We start from the raw sequence: 22,150 nt of genomic DNA, 5'->3' as shown, positions 1-22,150 counted from the left end.
ATGGGCCTTCATAAATATCACTAGTATCAAATTACAGTGAGAGCCCATAAGTGCAGCTGAGGAAAGCATCAAATTAGCCATCTGCCTGCATGAAGCATTCAGACAGCAATCTGTTTTTACACTGTGAAGGTGTCTCACCTAAAGCAGGTCTAACATACTGAGGACATACACTGACTCTTTTTTCTTACTTCATGCATATTTATTCTAACCCTTTACAGACTCAACTGACTTCTACCTGACAGGTAACCTTGATTCTGTTATTGTTGTGTATCTATTCTATGAGGATTATTCTACCTGTGTGTTTATGTGAGTACCCATATTTTGTTGTTTTATTTGATCTGTGAAACCTGGAGAGACTCCTTTAATAAACTCAATACAACCTTAGTTTTATTTACATTTTAATTATGTCTGTCTTTCTTCACTTTCACTCACTTTCTTACAGGTTTTGTTGTATTGATGCTATGCTGCTGCCTACTGGTACCAGCATGCTAAACTGTGGCACAACATAACTGTACACTGTTACAGGTTTGAAAAATAGTAGCTTTTATTTTCTAATGGTGGTATTTACAGGTGGCGTGGCCTGCTGTCTTGGTACATGTGGTATAGAACATAGTAAAAAGATAGGAACACATTTCAGGCAAAGAAAGCATAACCAATGACCAAATTAACTATTGACATTGGGATATGGACGAGATAAATATCCTATCAAACTGATGCGGTTGTTTTAATTACAAACAATGAGGCTTCAGCTTTGCCCTTCAGCATCCAGTGAGTAAACGTACACTCTTTCCCACAAACATGTGCCCTACTAAATTATTCAACTGAATGACAAATATGTTTCTAGCATTACCCAAAAAACAATTAATATTTCAGAATCACAGAATAACATCAAATCTTGATTTGAACACACAAATAATAAAATAATACATCAGAAAAAGCACTACATGGGAACAAGCAGATCCTGATGAAACTGAAGACACTGATATTGTGTGATTGATTAGCCAGAGCAACTGTGGATAAAGCTTGTATGGCACATGTGAAAATAATTCACATGAAAAACATTACTTGAAACAAAAAAACACTTCTTTTTTTTCTCCATCAATGTTTTACACTAAAGAAATGGGAGTGTAAAGAGTAGTGGTTTGTCTGCCAATGCAAGATGTACTTGAAGCACATAGAGAATGTGAATCTGATTGGAAAAGTTATAGTTGTCCTCAACAATTTAACGACATTGTTGGCTCTGATACAAGCTGTAACTGCAGTCACAACGGCTTAACTGACGTATTAGATTATTGATGATACATTTGGTTTCCGATACAGTGAGCTCTCCATAAATAATAAAAAGAACCTTAAATTCTGACAAATAATATTCTCTTTTACATCGATATACAAACATGACAAGAGATCATAAATACAGGGCAGACTGGCGCCCCCAACATTCAATAAACATTAATAGTACTATGTTTTATAAATGCAATATGATTAAAGTACATTGTCAGATGATATGATGTAAAACACCAAATATCAAAACTAACAAGCCACTTCTGGCTTTATCATGCTTGAGTGGTACTGCAGGTTGTGATAAGGGTGACTGTATGCTGAAACATTCCTCTGAAACAACAGAAGTGCTAAAAGAAGAATTTATACAGAGCAAAAGGAGTAGAGACTATAATCTAAAATGTGTGTGAGTGAAATGAGCTAATGGATACACACTTTTTCCAAACTCAGACTTCTGTTAAAAAAGGGAAGCTGTAAATCCTTGAATTCTACAAGAAAAACAAGCCTTGAATCTGTGCCTTGAATCTGTGCCATTGAGAAGTAAATATTTCACATATTTCTAGCCAATGCTATAATACATACTTGTATTAAATTACATATTTCTTTATATGGCATATCTGACTAAACTCTGGTTATAAAATTCATACTGTGCAAGGGATCAGCTATGACTATTACACCAATGTGGTAACTCGTTTGACTGAAGTACTTCTGTACAAATACTGTTTGCTGTCATATTTACACATATTTATCAGGTCTCTGCACTGATAGAAATAACATGTAATTCTAATGTTTGGAGGAAAGATACATTTTAGACACATCACTGTTTCAAACTACTCAATCCAACTTATTTTTCATTCAGTGTTAATTCCTGCTAAGTTGTATAACTTTATAAAATACAGAATCCAATTCGCTTTAAGATACTGAAATGTAAATACTCGTTTTCTGTATCAAAGAGGGGACACTATATAAATAATAAATGTCTGATGTAAAAACTCACTAAAAATATAAAGGAGGATTAAAGTCTGCCTCAGCGCATTTGGCTGCAAAGAGAAAGTAACAAAACCAGCAAAAAGTGAAGGACGGGATGAACGGGAAGTTTTATCCCTGAAATCGCAACGTCCCCCGGAGATGAATGACGGCAGGCACTTGAATGTCGTGGTTGTGCGTGTGTGTGTGAGGAGAGTGGTGGATAGTCACATTAGACTGATAGTCCTTAAAGAGTGTTTCTTGGAAAACAATGGTTGCCGCCCTCCTCACGATTCCATCTCGTCTCCATCAAACGAAGGTGGCTCAAAGCTGACTACCTCCTCATAAGTTAACCCTGACAGATAAAAAAGGGGGGATTTATATTTGTAGTTATTTACATATTTTTGAATACATAACCTGTTTTTTTCTCCCAGCAGTTCAAATTCTCTTAACAAACACATGACTCAACTATCAACAACATGCCAACTTACTCTTCCATTCCTCGATTTCCAGCTCACGGCTTTCAAAGCTCTGGTCATACGGCTCTGCTTCAGGCTCATCTTCTGGATCGTGGTACTGGGCAAAGTAAGAGTGGGCCAGAGCCTCGGACGCTGTGATCCGCTTGTCTGTGTCCAGCACCAGCATTTTCTCCAGCAAGTCTACCGCTAGAGCGCGGCAACAATGACGAGTGTGAAAGAAGAAAGACATACAAAGACTCTATTAAGAATCATCCAAACCCTCTTTTCTAATCTAGCATTAAAACTGTTAATACAAAGCTATGAAAAGTATATTTTTCTACTGGACAGACATACAGTAATTGAATAAAACCCTCAACATCAAAACAGGGACTTCGTGATACCACTAGAGGGCCTCAGTGAGCCAGAAGTGGTGTCAGTGTGGAAGACGCTGAAAAAGCAACTCACCAAGAGGGTTGGCACCAATAAATACATCAGCAAAGTTCCTCTTGGGCATATGGGGAAGTGAGTTGATATAGTTCCTTGCCTGTGAGAAAAATGAACAAAACAGCTAAACTGTAGAAGATCATAAAGAAATAAAATGGCACCACGACTGAAAATTCAAAATCATTTGAAAAACTTTCATTTACAAAATTTGCCTGATATGAAAATGACTTAAACTGCACATCCTTATAGTAAGGCATGCTGTGAGCACTGTCAATTAATTTAAAACCCAAATCTCACACATAAATCAACATGCCCCAATTTTTAAGATTCTAGATGTGTTTCCAAGGATCGAGACAGATTGCCGATCAGAATACACTGGCTGCTCTGGCAAAGCACTCTTGGAAGCCTCGCTGTGACAAGCATGGTGAGTCAGAGAGGAAACGGGGAACAAGTGGAGTGAGAGCAGGGGCTAATACACAGACAATGCAAAAAGAATGGGAGGAAATACTTTAAAACAATACATCAAGTCTATCGGTACAGTATTTGTCTTGGATGTAAACGTGAGTATCAGCTATTAGACGTCTGAGGCTCGAACGCCACCCCACAGATTCCAGCTGGGGAAGAGCCAGTGGGTGTGGGAGGGCAGGAGGCGCACGTATCTCACCTCATGGCTGGGCATCCTGCTTATGAGGGAGGCTGGGGGCGTCCCCGTCAGGCGCATTATCTGCTGCAGCTGGTTTATATCTACAGCTTCTGGGTCAAGGGGCATCATAACAAGTCATAGAGCATGGGGTGGTTAGGAGTTTATGTATGAGGAGGTGGAAGAGGGGACACACACACACACACACACACACACACACACACACACACACACACACACACACACACACACACACACACACACACACACACACACACACACACACACACAAAGACAGTTTCTTAGTTTTGACATACAGCAACCCTTGACAGACTATAACCTGTAATGGAGTATTGAGGTATTTACAGAGATTTATGGACACTGTAGCCCAGAGCTGCACTAGTGGCCTCTTACTCTGTCATATAAAGAGATTAGTATGAGCTCATAGTACATGCTAAAGAGAAGTGGGAATCAAAGCCTTGTGCTCAAGTGCAATAAAGCCATTTAGAAAACACATTTTTAGAGCATAAAGAGGTGCAGTGTGAAAAAAGTAGGAGACTCACTAGCTCTTGCCAGGGCAACACAGAGGCAACACAAACACAGGCAAGAGGAGCAGAGCAACAAAACTGGATGGGTCGGTGCTCAAAACTCACAGACTCTGAAGAGATTTTCATCAAGAGCTCAGGCCCTGGGGTTCCAACCAGCATCATTATAAGCTTCAACTGATCAATGTCTACCACACTCACATGAAGGAAAACAGGAAGGGATGGAGGGTGTTGGATAAGGAGAGAGGGGTGAGAGGTTTAACAGTCAAAGCTGTCATCTGTGCCTGAAAAATCTTTCCTTCTTTGATTCTGAGGTAAAAAGGAAAAGGAAAAAAAAGTTAACCCAGATAGTAGCAACTGGCATGTGTTCAACAATACTTAATAAATACTGAAAGAATAAGAAATTTCCATGAACACCACAGATCCTCAGTGCTGATTAAGAACGCAAAACATAAGGAAAGTCGTTTTCCTCTTTTCATGTCATGCAATGTTAGGTCATTATGCAATCAATGCAACATTTTTTTTTTTAAATGGCAAAATGCAAGCCAACAACATACTGAAGTCAATTTCAGAATCACTGATGTTTGGAAGTTAGCACAACTTTGAATAATCATTAATAAATGAATGTGCTGGCCATCTTTAATAGACTGTAAATCCACATTAAAAGTCAAGAGTTTAACACAATGTATTGGCAAAATAAGGCAAAAAGCCAAAAATAAGCCTCTCCACACAGTTTTAATGTGCAGTTTTGAGGATGATTTCATTTTGCCTACCACACACCTGTAGCCTGTGTACACGTGTGCAGAGATCACCTTCATTGAGAAGGATGAGGAGACAGACTAGCCTGCTCTGTGTATTCAGATGAGCTCCGTAGGTGGGTAGCTCTACCACCCCTGCTGGTGATTTAGATTTGGTGAGATGGCACGTATTCGACCACACACACACCCACGGAGCATGCAGTGAGGGGGTGGATGGCTTGATTGATCATCTAGAGCAGGAATTTCAAACCTGTTATACAACAGCCAGCCCATGTTTTTGACCTCAGAACTGTGTGCCAAGTTCTGTGTTTGAAGATGTGTGTGTCAGTGTGTCCTAATAACAATGACTGTGTGTTCTTTGTAAAACAACTTTGAGCTCTGCTGCTGTGTATGGGTAGTTCTGTTGAAGGGAAACAGGAAGGTGAACCGTATTGTGGAGAAGCAGCAGAGACAACAGTGGGCAGTGCTGAGTCATAGACCACAGGGGACTAACTCCTAACACACACACACACACACACACACACACACACACACACACACACACACACTTCACTATTATGGCATGCAGCTCACAAAAGTCAATAGTCAGCAATGCTTTTGAGTGTGCTTGAAAACAGGTAACATTTTGAGTGTGTTTGAAATACTGAGGGGTTTGTGTGGGTCTGGGTAAAGGCCTTGAATGCAGGTTACAATAAAACTCATGCAGTTAATCTATAAATCTAATCAAGTACAGGATATACATACAAGAGCTTTATGCATCCATCTGCCACCTTGGACATTTACCAGAGACCTAGAGGTTGACTCCAAGGAGCCACTTAATTTTTGCACAGCAGTGACATTGATGGAAGGATACGGTCTGTGCCAGGGAAGAGCGTCCGACCAGTAAGTAGTTCAGCCATGATGCAGCCCACCGACCAGATATCCACTATTACAATGAAAAGGAAACATGCAGGATAGTGAATGTTTGTTTAAGAGCATGATACAACCTGTCTATTTCATATTTATTGGTCACATTAAATTCATTTTCACTTTTTGTACAAAGTGTCTTTAGTTATCTTTTTTCACCAAGCTCAAGCTTTTCAGCTGCACGACAGACCAAAATGATGCAAATAAGCTGCACCTTTATATGATCAGTACAAGGCTCTTTAAATCTTTGTTTTATTTCAGAGTCTTTCATAGTTCATCTTTTTTATAAGGTTTAATATTACAATAAATTGGGAATGCATATAATGAAAAAAAGTGTTTTGTGTGATTATGCATTTAAATTTAGTGCACAAGACACTTGAATGAATGATTGTTTAAAAAAAGAAGAAAATAAAACTGCTTTTTGGAAATATTTTGGTTTTAAAAAGAAAATGTAGAGCAAAACAGGCACTCTGTCAACAGTGTCTTACAGTGTCACACATGTTCTTTAAGTGGAGATTTACAACACCAACACAAAGTCACATATGAAAAGTGCAAAGCGGAATAAAATACCATTCACTGAGGAAAATGTCTCATTATGTTGAGTCAACCAGGAAATTCAACGTTGTCCTAGTTCCTCCAAATTCACTCTAATCATTTCTTGTGTAATACTGTATATTTTTAACAATTTGCACTACAGAAGAAAAAGCTACATATATCTGGTGAAATGGTGTGTTTATATTGCAAACAAAATATATTTTAGTTATTTTCTTCTCAATATTTGTCTGCCCTTATGTCATGTTGAATTGTGAACTCTGTGACCAATTGCACCCAAAAACACACTGATGTCTGTGACCTATTTCAACAAAATGTCATTTATGTGAAATTGCACATGACGTAACGTTTAATTTCCTCTCAGTGCAAAACATTATGACAAAATGTGTGTGTGTGTGTGTATACCTGTCATGTTGTAGTGCATCCAGTTGAGCATGATTTCTGGGGCTCTGTACCACCGGGTGGCTACATAGCCTGTCATTTCATCATCTGTGTGCCGTGCCAAACCAAAATCCAGGATCTGAGAGATCAAGATGTTTGAGTGTAAAAGAAGCACAGAGGCATAAGGGGAAAGTGAGATGAGGAAACATCATTCAACACCTTCCAAATTCTATACATTTCAAGTTGACACTAACCTTGAGCTCACAGTCTTCATTCACGGCCAGATTACTGGGCTTTAAATCCTGAGGAGAAAAAAGAAAGAAGGAAATGATGACGAGCAACAGAGCAGTATCACCATACACACACCATATAGGACAGATAGTATTTATTGTTTCAGCCTTTTGATAATGACTGTTAATGGGACCTTGTAACTGATTCCACTTCAAGAAGTGAAGTATCACCAGACATGTATTCAGACTTCAGAGCCTTTTATAAAACACATGCAACAGTGTCACAACTTACTCTGTGGATGATGTCTGCAGAATGGATGTACTATGGGAGAAAAAAATAAAATAATGATGATTACAGTGAAGTGCATTTTATTTGCAATTTTTTGGTAATAATGGGAGCTCACTGTGCTTCTGTGTGTGATTCCATGTTTCACAGATACAAAAGTTAACAAAACTACTCCAGTTTCTGCTATTTCACTGCTACTCACTTCCGATGTGCCGAAATCGAGCACAGCATGTGAAGCAATCATGGGGACAAATGGTACTTTTATGATTTACAATAACTTCTTCCTCAGATACCTTGACCTCAGTCCTTCTTACTTTAGTTAAGTTCAATACAGAATTCATTACCAGGCACCATAACTTCAACAGCTTGCAGAAAAACCTAAGACCAAAACTTTAGCTGAAACCAACAACGATCTGATGGTTTCATACATGCCGAATCATAAAGGTTTCTTACATTTCTAATATTGTGCCATTTCTACTCAATAAAATCTGAAATAAAGAATTGTACTTTTAATATAACCTCACTTAAGTGGTTTAATAAAGTTTACTGATAAGCTGGGTATAAGAGGTCAGTGTCAAGCTGAGAAATCGTGTTACACTGGGAGCTTAACTGACCTTTAAGCCTCTGAGAATCTGGTAGATGAGGAATTGGACGTGGTCATCAGTCAGCTTCTGACACTTGACGATGTTGTTCAGGTCTGCCCCCATTAGATGGGTCACCAAGTACCTGCAAATTATACAGTCAGTCAGATGTAGTGTCCAACTTCTTCTGGCACGTCTGTCTTCATCTTCTACAGCTTACTTTATTTCATTTATTTCTACTTACCATTATTACATATGTTATAAAGCTTCTTTTTTTTAACTTTATTATGAACAGTTATTACTACTTGTAAAAACTATTTAATATACATGACATTGTTTACAACTTGTCTGTATTTCTATTCTGTGCAACAACTCCTATATGAAAAAAAAGTGTTCATATATAATTCATGAACTTTAAGAAAGAGAAAACGGGTAAGAAAGTGATATAAAAAGGTTGGAAAGAGCAATGGCAGGAAGATGCTGGATGCCTTTCTTGATACTGCAGTGTTAATGGCATATAGCCAAGAGATCAGCTGGAAAAGGCCAATTATTGTGTATATCCGCTCAATCTGACCTCATTCTACAACAAGACAGCACTTATAAACTGCCGTGTGGGCATTGTGTGTGCACATCTGCTTCTCTGCCGTGCATTACACAGGGGTTAGATTTCACCATCGTACTCGTCACCAGAAAGAAAGGTCACATTTACAGTGTTGTATGTCTGTGATTGCGATTGTGTGTCTGTACAGCTTCATCTCACATTTCAATAAATGTGCAACATGCTGATGACATCACACCATGCAGAGAATTCAAGGACGCTGATTGAGTATTCTGCAGACACACACACGCAGACACACACACACACACACACACACACACACACACACACACACACACACACACACACACACACACACACACACACACACACACACACACACACACACACACACACACACACACACACACACACACACACACACACACACACACACACACGAGTCTGCCAGATGGCTGTTACCATGGAGACTAGCCATGATGTGCATAGTGCACATGTTCACTCTACATTCACCTTGGTAAAACTCGCCACATGCTGGACTTTAATGAAGTTATGCAGGATTATTATATTGCCTTTATAGCACCAGCCTCACTTTTAATCTTAATCTTGCAATCATCTGCTGATATGAATTGTTTCATTGGAAACTAAAGCTATAGAAGAAGCTGAGGCTGAAGAGAGGAGGAGAAAGAGATCAAAAGAAAAAGATATCAAGGAGTCAGAGGCAAAGGAAAGAACTAAAAGGCAGGAGTAAACAGACATAGAAAGTGTGACTTACACATCATTGAACTCCTCTAAGCTCGTCGCTGGTGTGAAAACATCTAATAGACCGATCACCTGAAGACAAAAGGAGAGGTCAAAGGTCAGAACACATCAGCAAAAGTGTGTTATATTACACATATTCATATTTAACAAAAGTATGGTTTTCATTGAGTGTCAGTGCTTTATTCATTATATTTAATTTCCCCTTTGATCCCACAGACACCGGTAGGGTCAATGAGGACAACAAAACAACAAACAGCAGCTCTAGTGTCACTTCTAAACTGTGTGACATTTCAACCAGGTGTTTACTGAATTACAAGCTTGATATTATCCTGTCCTGCAATATATTGACTTTGATTTTATTTAGTCAAACAGGTGGTCCAGTTTTGCTTTGTTACACTCCTCCAGTTTCAAGGACTTGCTTTTATACTTAATGACGTCCACTAGATTATCCCTGTGGTTTATTTTGGTTATGAAGTGGTTTAATTGCATAAATGGGGCAGATAACCACAACAGATATGATTTCACAGGAAGCGGAGGAACATTATCTAGTTATGTTTGTGTATCAAGCTGAAAGGACAGGCACCAGTAATGTGCTAATGGTGTGTCTAAGTGTTAACAAAGGAAAGTATTTTTTACACTAGCAGAGAAGTCATGTATCATATTAGATTGGGTTACATCTAACTGGTTTCATATGCTTGGTGCAACAATGGCCATTTGTTCCAACTTCTGAATGTGTTACACTTCACTAACATTTCAAAGGGTTTACATGTGTTAAAGTGTCATTTGCAAGATCTTTTACTCTTTTTTTAAAACTTATTTTTCAAGCACTACAATGGATAGGCAAGTAATAATTGATTAATCATTGAAGTCATGTTTAAAGTAGAACATGCCAAATACATTCCAGCTCTAGCTTATCATTTGTGATGGTTATTCTTGGTCTTGTGTGACAGTAAATTCAATATGTTTGGATTGTGAGATGGTTGGTTGAACAAAAACAGGTAATTGGATGAGCTGCAAGAGGCTGTGAAAAACATTTTTTACTGTTTTCAAGCATTTTATAGACCAAACGATTAATCGATAATGAAAATAAGCATTAGTTGCACCTCTACTACAATACATATGCATAACAAACTAGTTTTTATGAGCTTCAGGTTTGAACATAGTGAAGGAAGGAAGAACAAAGACGGAGGATGATCATATGTCTATGTGTGTGTGTGTGTGTGTGTGTGTGTGTGTGTGTGTGTGTGTGTGTGTATTACATTAACACTTGTACTCATACATGCAGGCACGCTGGCCTGAAGCCAGGGGTGCCATCCCTGCCCCCGCCCCCCTGGAGAGAGACTGAGGTGGATAGGTATTAAAAAAAACACAGCAGCAGCTCGCCCACACAGGGCACAAAACTACAGCTCATTGGTGGACCAGAGCCACGACAAACAGCTGATTGGTCTGCACAGGCTTTCCAAAATCAAAACCCGGAGAGTCTCCTGGCAACAGTGTGAGCGAAACACAGAATCCCTCTCCATGTAAAGCATAGGTAGGTATTAAAATCACTTTGATGATTTAGGAGCAAAAAACACAGCTTGATGCAATTTCCCCTGTTAAGCTGCAACCGAATCTGACAACAACATGCTCATTAATGATCACAAACAACATTATAACTCATTAAATAAGGTGTCTGCATCATCAGACTAGAAAAAAAACCTAACTGCATTTCTATTATGTAAAATATCAAACATTATTAGACATATTTATCTATATTTTTTTAACAACAACATTTTGCAATAAGCACAGAGATATACTGTAGGCATTGATTCTGCATAATCCTCGTCCTCTGTAGAACTTGTTTTTCAAATGAATGCACAGAGGTATTTTATAAGCAGTGCCAGTGCACCATGCAGCACTAATACCACAACAGGAGCGCTCAAGCTCTTCCTGCATCAAAATAAGAGCTTGTATAGAAAACAGTGTTCAGTACAAGTTATGTTGTGTGAGCTGAGTGTGCACAGACTGAACCACAGCTAGTTTAAATTATGTTTTGGCAAGGGATGTGATTTTTCATGGGAAACTTTTCTCAAGATAAAGAGGCCTGAATTTTAGAAGAATTTCATCTTAACACATGTGCATGCAAGCACAAACTGCATGTGTCCCCTGTATCTCATCTATTTAACATTTAACTCCTGCACCGCAGCTTCTGATTCTGACTATTTTTAAAGCTGTTTCTGCATGCTTCGAGTATCAACAATCCTAAGTCATGTTGCTAATAATCTCCTCTCACTCATTTATTAGGCTGATGAGACACAAACATATGCTGTGACCGCATTTCGAGAGTCTGAAGAGGCAATGCATGAATTCCAGGGTGTGAAATGGGTTCTTCAAGACAATTAGGAGAATGTAAAGTAATATTCATATGAAATTAAATAAACTGTCAAGAGATGGGTTTTTCATCTCACCGTGAGATCTGCTGTACTGTCGGCCCTAAATTGCTGTTGGGTTTTCCCCTTTGAAATTTTCCAAACTTCTTCAAGCTGCAAGCTCTTTTTTCCTCTGTGTGTGCGTGTGTACGTCATTTAAAATTGCTTCACTTCACTGCGCCTGCAGGTTTATGATAGCACCATTTCACCCTGTCACCCTGTCACTCATCAGTAAGCACTGATAACATGCCTTTTCCAGCTATTACAATGGCTTACATTGTAATACAACACATAACTACTGAGCAAACTCTTCACAGTGTAAACTTCCACCTTTTTTTCCCCCTCAAAAGAAGCCAGCGCTAACAGAAACCTCTAGTCTTACTCAACCCAATTGACTTACTGAAAACCACACTATTTGGTCAAAGTATGAGCTCGAAGCACTGGATGGCATACAATGTTAGTACCTTTCTATAACAGCATCTAGGAACTGTGATTGTGTTTTGTTTGTGGGCAGGTGTCTGCATGCACACATACGGACATAGAAAACCAAAACAGAGCAGTTATTGCAGAAGAGGAACTAAAGCCACTGCCCTGAAGTAAAACGATATAAATCTTTAAACCTCTGTTTGCTGTAACAAACAGAGGATGATGGGACTGCACTTGTAAACCTGTTTGGTGACTCACTACTCACTCAGCGGTACAGACCAACATGCTTTGATCACTCGCAGGGAAAACCTTTTCTAACAGGACATCACACCGACCACAGCCCATCTTTGCTTGAGGCCAGCAATGTGTGTTTATACTGACATGGGTGAAACTGACACTAGAAACCACTTTAGGCTACATTGTGTAGATATTCTGTAAATCCAATGATAGTGTTTAACGCCTGTTGTGGCCTGTCAGGTCAGCTAGAGGGAGAGTGATGTGCTAAGTCACGCCCCGTGCTCTGCTCTGCAGTTCACCTGTCTACTCCACTCCTCAGAGGTTCACAGAGTGAATGTCTGTCTATCGATGCACGCATGTACATACTGACGGTTACCTAGTGAACTGGGTGACTGTGGGTTGTTGTGACTATGTCAAAACCACAGTTTGTCAACAAATGCCCATCCTGTGGGTGTACACAGTACATTACAGTGCCCTTAAGTGGGGTTGCTACCTCAAAAAGAAGCCCATGTGAACAAAAATCTTAACTTTTGAGGCAACTAAAAGGTTAACTTTACACTTACAATTTGGATTCTCTTGCAACTATTTTACAGCTTGAACTGTCAAACATGGCTGTTTATTTCCTGTTTTGTAGTTTCAGTTTCTAGTTTCCGTCTCATAGCTACGTTCCTGAAGGCAGATTTCAATGAGCTCAGTTACTATCTGCCACAAGTCAACAGAAATACAGTCAGTGTAATGAGGTAAGCAGTGGTGAGTGATGACTGCTTTTTCATGTTGGCACTCAGTGTGCAAACCTGTAGCAACTTCATTAACATACTTTTTTTCTCTTAAAGATCCCTCCTGATTTGTAAAGCTATATAAAAATACTCACATAAATGGAGGAGTCAGGAGATTTGAGGTTGGGGGTTGGGGGTGGGTCGGTTGCAGGTGACTTACATTCTCGTGCTTCATGTGTTTGAGCAGCCGCAGCTCTCTGTATGTTCTCTTTGCGTGGATGATGGACTGGAAGGGTCTGGACAACTTCTTCACTGCTACCTTCACGCCTGCCTTCTCGTCATATGCTGAACTGAAAGACAAACAAAGAGTTTGAAAACTGGTGTTAAATGTAAAAAGCAAGCACGCTTCATCAGCCAATAAAGGTTGTCGTATAAAAAACTAAAACATTCCCTTGATTTAACAGAAGATGAGATATTCCACTAGACTGCGTAGGTGGCAAGAGCCCAGCAAACAAAGCAAATATTGCATAACACTGAGCTCTTGGTTTCGCTTCTTATTATACTCTGCAGCTTGAGGCTGTATGGGGAACATGACTGAACTGGTTGTCAGATATCAGCTGCATTGCGTACAACAATACAAGAGTATGAAAATCCACTTATTATTTACAAGAAGGAGAATTTATGGGATATTTTGGATTCTGAGCAGACAGCGTTATCTTTTTTTTCATAAAATGCTCTTTACATGTTTCAGGGAGCTGGCATTATAAACATAGGCTAACCCCAAATGCCTGGCTTAGCCCACGATGACTAAGACCACTTGCCATTTGCTACTGAATGTGGGTTATTACAGCTCCATTTGAGAATTGATTATTCTTAACTGATTCAATAAATGCCCTGTTGACTACAGCAGGTCTGTTTGTGGATCCAATCTTTCAAAACATTACAAGTACTATTTTAACTACATAATGAAGAAATTATAACGCACACAAACAAAAAATATGTCTAATAATCAGGTATGTGACTCTATTTCCCAATTTGAACTCAGCACCTGCCCTTTAATTCTGCTGAAGCTGTCCAATGTGAGTGTCCAATGTGTGCTTTGGTCCTCATTCATCCTTTCATTCTTTGTATATTTCACTCAGTGTGATGGTGTAACTGAATACCTCATTGTTATTGAAACAGGTGTGGCGAAAAAGAAAAAGTGACATGTGGTCTTGTTCTATAGCTGTAAAATGAACAATGAGGGAATGCTGTTACTAAAAGTTGTACAATATCCTGTAAGGATAGATAGTAAACATTATTCTGCTACAATCAAGGACTAAATCTTATACAAACTCTAAAATCAAGACACTTGTCCCCAGACAGACAGAGATAGAGACAACATGAGACTGGTAGAGATAAAGAGAGGCAGATGGGCCCTGCCCCCCCTCCCCGAGAAGCATGACATCGCTGCATTTCCTGTATCTTTGAGGGAACACAACCCACTTACAATAAACCACATGTCTTCCAGGTCAAACGCTAAAAGCTTCGTCAGAAATGGATGATTGCAAAATCAGTGTAAAAGAAAAATCGGAGCTCAGTTTTTTGCAGACATACTGTTTCCACTCACTGTGGCCAAACTGCTTTTGCAAACTAGATCACGGACTGAAACTGATTTGGGGAGCCGCTGCAGGGAGTGGTTATAAGACGTTCATGCAGTTGTGAGAGCAAAGCCACTAAAACAGCCTGAACTATTGACCTTTCAGTTAAATTAAGTTGTCAACACTACTTATTAAAGGAGGACAAGAGATTCATTTCACACAATGATTGGATTTGAACTCACATCTTATCTTATATCCATAACTGAACAGGAGTTCAACATGTTCTATTCTATCACAATCACTGAATATAAATCTGTGTTGATGACTGAGTTGTGATCCTGAGTGCCACACTTCCATAATAAGAACATTAAGATAAGAGTGTGTTTTCCCCAGTAAGAGATAATCTCCCACACTCAGTGTACTCTATGTTCCAGCCTTGCAGAACAACTTGTATGTGTGTCACTTGTAAGGGAAAACCCATTCTTGGTAAACACAAGACTAAACGTAAGCTGCCTGACAAAAAAAGTGACATGTGCACAGCCTTTAAAACTGTTGCTAATCTGCAGGACAAACAAAACAGGTCTAAGTTTACCCTGTCCAATTAGTCTGTAATAAATGCAGGTGCAATAACAAATGGCCATAAAAACGTGGGCTGTAAAAGGAGCAATGTTATGAGTCCGGCATCACAGGGAAGCAGTGATTTTCGGACAGGCTGCCTGAGCATACAGACAAACTTATGCTGTAGATCACTTCTTGAGAGGTCTGTACAACACTGTCCTGTCCATCCTGTCGCTATTTCACTTTTTTCTGTTATAAGGAGCACAAGAGCTTAAATAGAAAAAGGATGAAGGTTATTGCATTAAACTGTCATCCTTAAAGTGCAGAAATAAACACCAGACTCACCAAAACTGTGTGCAATCTATTAATTTTGTCGCTTTTAGTCAGATGAAAACACTGCATAAACATATCTTTACATGCATACATGTATAAATAACGCTCCTTATCAGAGTCTGACTTGTGCATTAGGGCTGAAAACAGCATTTTTTAAATTATTGATTAACGTCCCAGTTGGTTTTTTTTTAACTTATCAATTAATTGCTTAGTCTATAAAATGTCAAAAAGTAATTAATTTTACAGAGCTCAAGGTAATGTCTTCAAATATCGTGTTTTGTACAGCCCAAAAATCACAGATATTCACTTTCTAAAGATACACAGAAAATTCTCAGATTTAAAGAGCTGGAACAAAAACATTTATCATGTTTTGCCGTGAATTTTCTTTTAATTAATCCATTATTTAAATCATTGCCAATTATTTTTCTTTCAACCAACTAATTGATTCATCAACTTATCGTTTCACCTTTAGTGTGGATACATTTCTGCCGACAAACACTCACAATACCAGCCTCACGACTGTAATTTTAAGTGTTGTCATAAGTATATAAATGAGAACACTAACACGATATTGTACTGTCATCTATTATGTCATCTGTAAAAGGATGAAAAGGTGACTTTAAGTATTTAAGTGCATCTCCACTTAACAGAACATAAGAACTACCATTTTTCCAGCCTCTAATTACATCCCATTATCACCACTTTGCTCTTTTCAGTATTAAATCTGACATAAAAGTCAACACTGTAGCATGTACTTACAATGATTGGAAGTTACGTTACTAATAACACAACCTGTGTTACAAGCATTTAACTGCTACATACGACATAAAAGACAAATGCAGAAATACCCCATCTAACCTGTATGATGTGAGCATGTGAACATACTGAACACCACACAAATCCTTTCAGTTTTGAGTTCCTGTAAGTTTTTTGTGACTGGCATGCAAATAGTCACATTGTAACTGTAATGTCTGACAACGTTTTAAATCAAGTATGAACATAGCAGTGGCATGTTTGCTTTCACAGCCACCTTGATAATAAGTTGCAAACATAAAACAATTGACAAGACAATAGCAGTTATAAATACCAGTATTTAAATATGTTTATAGTTATGACTAACAGAGTCAGGCAGAACACCATGGCCAGTAAAAGCAAGCAGCAAGAAGCAGAACAAGTTGTTTTGAGCATGTTTTGGATGTTCAGCAGCAATATTATCAGTTCCACATTCCCTGTCCATCAGCTTTCCTGTAGTTAGTGACACATCACCAGATCTATATCTTTGTCAGCAAACACTAGACTAGACTATTCTCACAATGATCAATTTTATCTGTAAGTGAAGTTTTTGTTTTTGTTTTACTGACATTTTTACTCATATGATTTACTCCAAATAACGTATTAGTGTAGCTCTGTTAAAAGAGCCTTGTTTACTCTGATTATGATCTCAGTGCCAGTAACATAACCTGGTTATGATGTTTACATGGCAGCTGCAATAATCTCAGTATTTCCATCCTCCAGCTGTAATCAAATTATTACCAGGCATATAAACACACAGACACACTCATCTTCTGATCAGCTCTGCTCACAGAGCTGCTGCTGATGGTAAACCATAGTGTCCACCTGATCTCACAGATGAAACTGATTAGCTCCCCTACTGACAACAAGTTATGTAGGCCTTGACTTGTCTAACATGACTAAACCATAAAGTTCCTCTTTATATGTGACTACTTCAGATGAAACATTTACACAATAATGAATTAAAAAGAAATCTCTTAGTTTATGCATCTTTCATGCGTGGTTGAAATGTTTTAGTCTGGTACACTTGTAGCCTTTTGAGGGAAACTATTGGGCTATTTTTGCTGAGATGTTCATCTAAAACATTTTAACTGCACGGTTATTTATAGAGAACAATTGAGAGTATATGTGCATAAAAACTTAAATATTAAAAATCATTGGTTAAACAGAGTTGGCATATTTCATTTCTTTTATACGGTCTGAAATATAGGGATTTACATAATTCAACCACATGCTCCCCTGCAGTTCATATGTTAAAAAGCAGGAAGCCAGTGATGTCCTGGATGCTGCTGGCAGCTGAAAAGTTCTCTCTTTCAAGTTTATAAACAGTCATGATGTCAGCAAGCTAAATTGTGTTCAAGCTCTAAAACCTGATCCATTATTTTATACTAAAATGAATGGCTTTACTCTTCTGACATCACAGAGGCATTCAGTCATGTACCTCACATGACTGAAAGCTGGTGATAAGTCGTGTAAAATTGCTGGGTTTTAAACTTAAATCCCCTGTTTGTTTGGAGACAAGTCAGCACACATTTAGTTAAAACCAATAGTGTCAACCATAAGTTGCCACAATATTGCACCTTGTCACCAGATTCTTGCAATACAGTCTTATCAGTGAAATATCTAAAGCTATACATTATCTCTTAAGTCAACAAATAAAATACTACAGGACACGTGGGCATGAGAACAAGAAAAAGAAGTGCTTCAAAACTGAAACAAACTGGTGAAGAAATGCACGTCCTGCTAGATGCTGAAAACAGTGAAGGAGACCTCAGAGAAAACAGAGGTTACCCTAAACACAAGTGTGAAAGCTGGCGACTTCCTGGGCCCCGGTTTTTTTATTAAAAGTGAGAAATTGAAAAGAAGACCATGCCTTGCTCAGACTTTTTTGTTCCAAATTTGCAGAAAACTGTCAGCAGCAGTTGTAAATGTCAATAGGTTTTGAGGATGAGTGTACTTGCAAAGATCAATTATAAAAATGTTTGCAAGGAAGTGTTCCATGTTTTGATACTTAATGATTGCCTTTGATGATTTCTGCATCATTTAATAAGAAAAGTGTGCTATTATAGAGCCATATTGAGCTGAGAATGAGCCTTTGCTTTAATATGCATGCATGCCTAGTGGGCATGTATGGTTTTCATACTTGTTTCTGCTCAGCTGATAAATCTGCAGTGAAAAACACGAGGCACTTTGCACACAGTCCATACTGTAATCCCAGCCTGCAGCATTCACTGCAAACTCTCTTTCCACACAATAATGCTGCATCTCCTCCGTGTCTGATATTAAAATGCAAACAAAATAAGGCTCAGAAGTAAGGGAAAAGTGTTGGGTTGGTTTTCTTAGAAGCCTTGCATCTGAGTGGCAGGTTGACAAGGAAAAACTATTAAAAAGCCCCACATAGTCTGTGCACTTTCCATATTTATAAGTTGGGAGGAATTCCAGCTGAGAGCCTGAGGAAAGTCATGGCAGCAACAACAAAGACTTTGCCAACTGACCGACTGTGCATGTATGTCCAGCTGACCAACAGCCGGGATATGCTAGAGTAAGTGTTGTGAGGTTATTTATACTTTTCAGATACCTTCTGAAGGGGTTTTTATAAGGCACTGCTGTTCATACCTCTTTTATTGTAAGCTATAGTATTCCAAAGGCTTGGTGACCATATGAAGTCTTTAAGAGGTGAGTTTAAACATGATAGGTCCTTGCTGAGGTGGTGAAATATAGGCAACTATATTAAGGCAACGGCAGAGTAGCAGCAAATAAGACAGAGAATGCAATTTTTGATTGATTAGTAGATTGATTGAAAAATAAGTCTGCTAATATTTAAAAAAAAATAACAATAACACATTTATAAAGCGCTTTTCAAGATACTCAGACACTTTACACAAGTGAAAAAAATCATTAGTTGCAGCTTTAGAGTGATAAAGTCTGCCCTTTTCTGTGCAAACTGTGGAGCACCAAGGGCAGACATAAAGATATTGATCAGAGATAATTGATTTAAGGGAAGATAAACTCTGCTTTTTCATTTGTAAGTACTTCTTAGTCCTGACATAAATGCATATAATTAGCATACATTACAGGAATACGTGCTATATAGATTTTAATTAGTAAATATGTTGTAAACACAAGTGTCTCTCGTTTGCACTGGTAGTTTCTTGCCCAGTGACAGCGTTAGGTACGAAATGAGGTCATGCTTTATCCTTTTGTTCACCACTAATAACTGGACACATGCTCAGCGGCTCAACTAAAATTAACAGTGAAGTTATAATTACAGGACGATGCCATCCATGTCCTGATGATGACTAAAAAGGCGTCATAGCTGAGGCCACTACCTCACCTCGGGACTGTGAGTCATGGGTGCACCACAACGGGAGAAAGGGTGACATCATTCTAGAGTCATCATCATCGTCGTCGGACGGGATCCTATTCAAAGCTCTCACTATGCACGAGGGGGCCTACTTTCTGAAAACCACGTGACCTTCTGGCACTCTGCAGGCTGCACCCAACTGGAAAAATGCATAATGCATGCAATGTGCGGATGTACAAAGTACCAGGTTGTACATGCAGGACGACAATGCCGTTCTAGTGGAAGACGATTGTTTGTCTGGGTGTTGGTAAACTCAGACTGTATAACGAGCCCAGATCAGACCTCATGAGGAGAGGCACCACTTTAGCAGATGATGCAAGCATGGACATGCCACTGATGAGCCCTTCTTCGAGAGGGAGAGAGACTGATTAAAAACAGTTTGCCTGCACATTTAAACGCTTAAGTATTCAAATATACTTGCTTGTGGAGGACCCAATTGAAAATGTACAAGTAGCGTCACAAAACAGGTGTTCACAGGACAAGAGAAGTAAGACAGCAAAGCGAAATAATGTGCACAAAAACAAGAGTAATCCCCACCCGCCGAGAAAACACGAGCCGCCCCGAAGCGTGCACGATGCGCTATCACTTCATACAGTACGAAAATGTAAACAAAAGGCACAAGTTGTACCCCCCTCGGTCTTCCACTGCCACCCTACACAGATTGATAAGCAGCCCCGCGGGGAGGCAGCTCTGGCGGGCCTCTGTGGGTGGTGGGGATCCGTTGTGCAACCGTGCTCTCGATAGTTACTCTGCAACAACTGCTTACCATACGGATCCGTAAGCACCGGAGCCGACGGGAGATAAGTTATGGTAGCGCTCCGGGACCTCCCACACGGTTTTGTTGAGCTCCTGTCGGTAGAAAGTGGGTCTCTCGTTCTGCGACATTCCTGCGGATTTCACCAGTAGCCCCGCAGCGACAAAACAAGCCAGCGGAAACTTCAGCCCTGTCTCCTCTTCTCTCCTCTCCTCCTCCCCGTGTGGCACGACGTGGTGCGGTGCTGCTCTCCAGTGAAAACTCACCACCAAGACGCTCTTCAACTACTTCAGCCGCCCAGTCGTGCAAACAAGGTGCAGTTGTGCAAGAAAAAAAGCCTCTCCGTGCACGTCGGGGTTCCTGGAGCCAACTTCCTCCACAGACTGCGCTTGGGTCAGGCTGGACTAGCTTTCGCTGGATTTTTCGCCCTGCTCTCGCGCTCTCTACTGGGCGCGCGGAAACGTGAACGCGTACGTCTCTCCGTCACCGCGCGCTCCCCAGCAACAACTATTGTATCGCGAGAATTTAGTCACTATTGGGAAACCAGGGGATAACCCGTCCCTGCTGTTGTGGATATGAGTGGGAATCTCCCTCGCTGTCAATCACTGATGATGGTTTACCTGTTCAAGGAATCTCAGATAATGCAGTAATGCAAATTAACAAGCACACTGGTGTTAAGTGACAGATATGTGATAGAAATTAACCAACTCTTGACTAAACAGCCTCAAAACTGTTACTGTTTTTTCATGCATTAACGCATGAAAAAAAAATCGATGATCTTGAACTTCATATTTTTTGCTCAAGGTGATACCCATCAACATATAATACTCTGTCAAAGTCAGAAATATCTCCAAATGAACAACTAAATATGATACTAATGACTATGGCACAGCTAAAGATCATTATTAAAGCTGTTCATTTACAAATGCTGCATAAATGGAAATCAGCTAATAATAATAATTCATTTAATTTGTGCTGCACTTTTCATTCGCAGTGAATCTGAAAGTGCTGCAATATTATAAAAAAACATATAAAACATTAAGAAAATTACAGTTAAGATGCAAAAGGTGTTTGCATTATTTACACCGCACAGCAGCTGATAGCTGATTAGTCAATTTATCAAATAAGGAGTACAGATAAACATTACAAATGAATTCTAAACAAGGCTGGCTATTGATACAAGACCATTTCCAAAGCAACTAAGAGTGCAGTGAGGTCCATATGAGGACCATAAAAAATAGATATATGGCACAGCTGTAAATCTGTAAGGGAGTTACAGAGTTCTCTGGCTGAGACGGCAGACACTGTGTATACAAAACTGTTGCCATCGTGGCAACGAGAGAGTCACTACTGGAAAAGAATTTGAATGATATCTTGGATGGTGTTTGACAGAAATCATGTGGGAGACTGCAACAAAATCTACAGACTGATGAAAATGTATCTTTTAGGCCATCACACTACAAGCTATGATTAGTGAAAGTCAAACCCTGCACCAAGCCCACCATGAAGAACAGCAGTGGCAACAACATGCTGTGGGGACTTGTCTCTGCAGCTTGTGAAGTCAAAATGAATGCAGCAAAATCCAGTTATCTTGTAGAGAAACCTGCTGCAGTATGCAAGAGAACTGGAACTT

The 22,150-nt window shown here is 39.3% G+C and overlaps 1 protein-coding gene across 2 annotated transcripts; it reads right to left on the bottom strand.

The window, feature by feature from the left end:
- Window positions 1-434: 434 nt before the first annotated feature.
- Window positions 435-20,915, bottom strand: mapk14b (mitogen-activated protein kinase 14b). Of its 2 annotated transcripts, none has more exons than XM_062443648.1 (12): window positions 20,530-20,915; window positions 13,357-13,486; window positions 9,360-9,418; window positions 8,059-8,170; window positions 7,451-7,480; window positions 7,183-7,230; window positions 6,953-7,067; window positions 5,943-6,014; window positions 4,440-4,519; window positions 3,168-3,246; window positions 2,736-2,909; window positions 435-2,599 (listed from the first exon to the last, which is right to left on the bottom strand). In XM_062443648.1, exons 1-12 carry the CDS (start codon window positions 20,646-20,648, stop codon window positions 2,532-2,534), a joined length of 1,086 nt encoding a protein of 361 aa, XP_062299632.1. In that variant the 5' UTR covers window positions 20,649-20,915; the 3' UTR covers window positions 435-2,531. The 2 variants fall into 2 exon arrangements, with proteins under 2 accessions (XP_062299632.1, XP_062299623.1); XM_062443639.1 differs by lacking the exon at window positions 4,440-4,519 and adding an exon at window positions 3,811-3,890.
- Window positions 20,916-22,150: the final 1,235 nt, after the last annotated feature.

This window comes from Scomber scombrus, chromosome 3 (genome assembly GCF_963691925.1).
Source record: "Scomber scombrus chromosome 3, fScoSco1.1, whole genome shotgun sequence".
Taxonomy (NCBI): Eukaryota; Metazoa; Chordata; class Actinopteri; order Scombriformes; family Scombridae; genus Scomber; species Scomber scombrus.
This window is presented reverse-complemented; position numbering and strand designations above follow the sequence as displayed.

Bases quoted from the DNA above. Each gene is read 5' to 3' on its own strand.
- mapk14b (XM_062443648.1), bottom strand. From the start codon at position 20,648: ATGTCGCAGAACGAGAGACCCACTTTCTACCGACAGGAGCTCAACAAA. The intron at 7,481-8,058 runs GTCAGTTAAGCT...TTTCTCCCATAG, and splicing joins AGATTCTCAGAGGCTTAAAG to TACATCCATTCTGCAGACAT. The intron at 4,520-5,942 runs GTATCCTTCCAT...TGAGTGTGGTAG, and splicing joins GCTCTTCCCTGGCACAGACC to ACATTGATCAGTTGAAGCTT.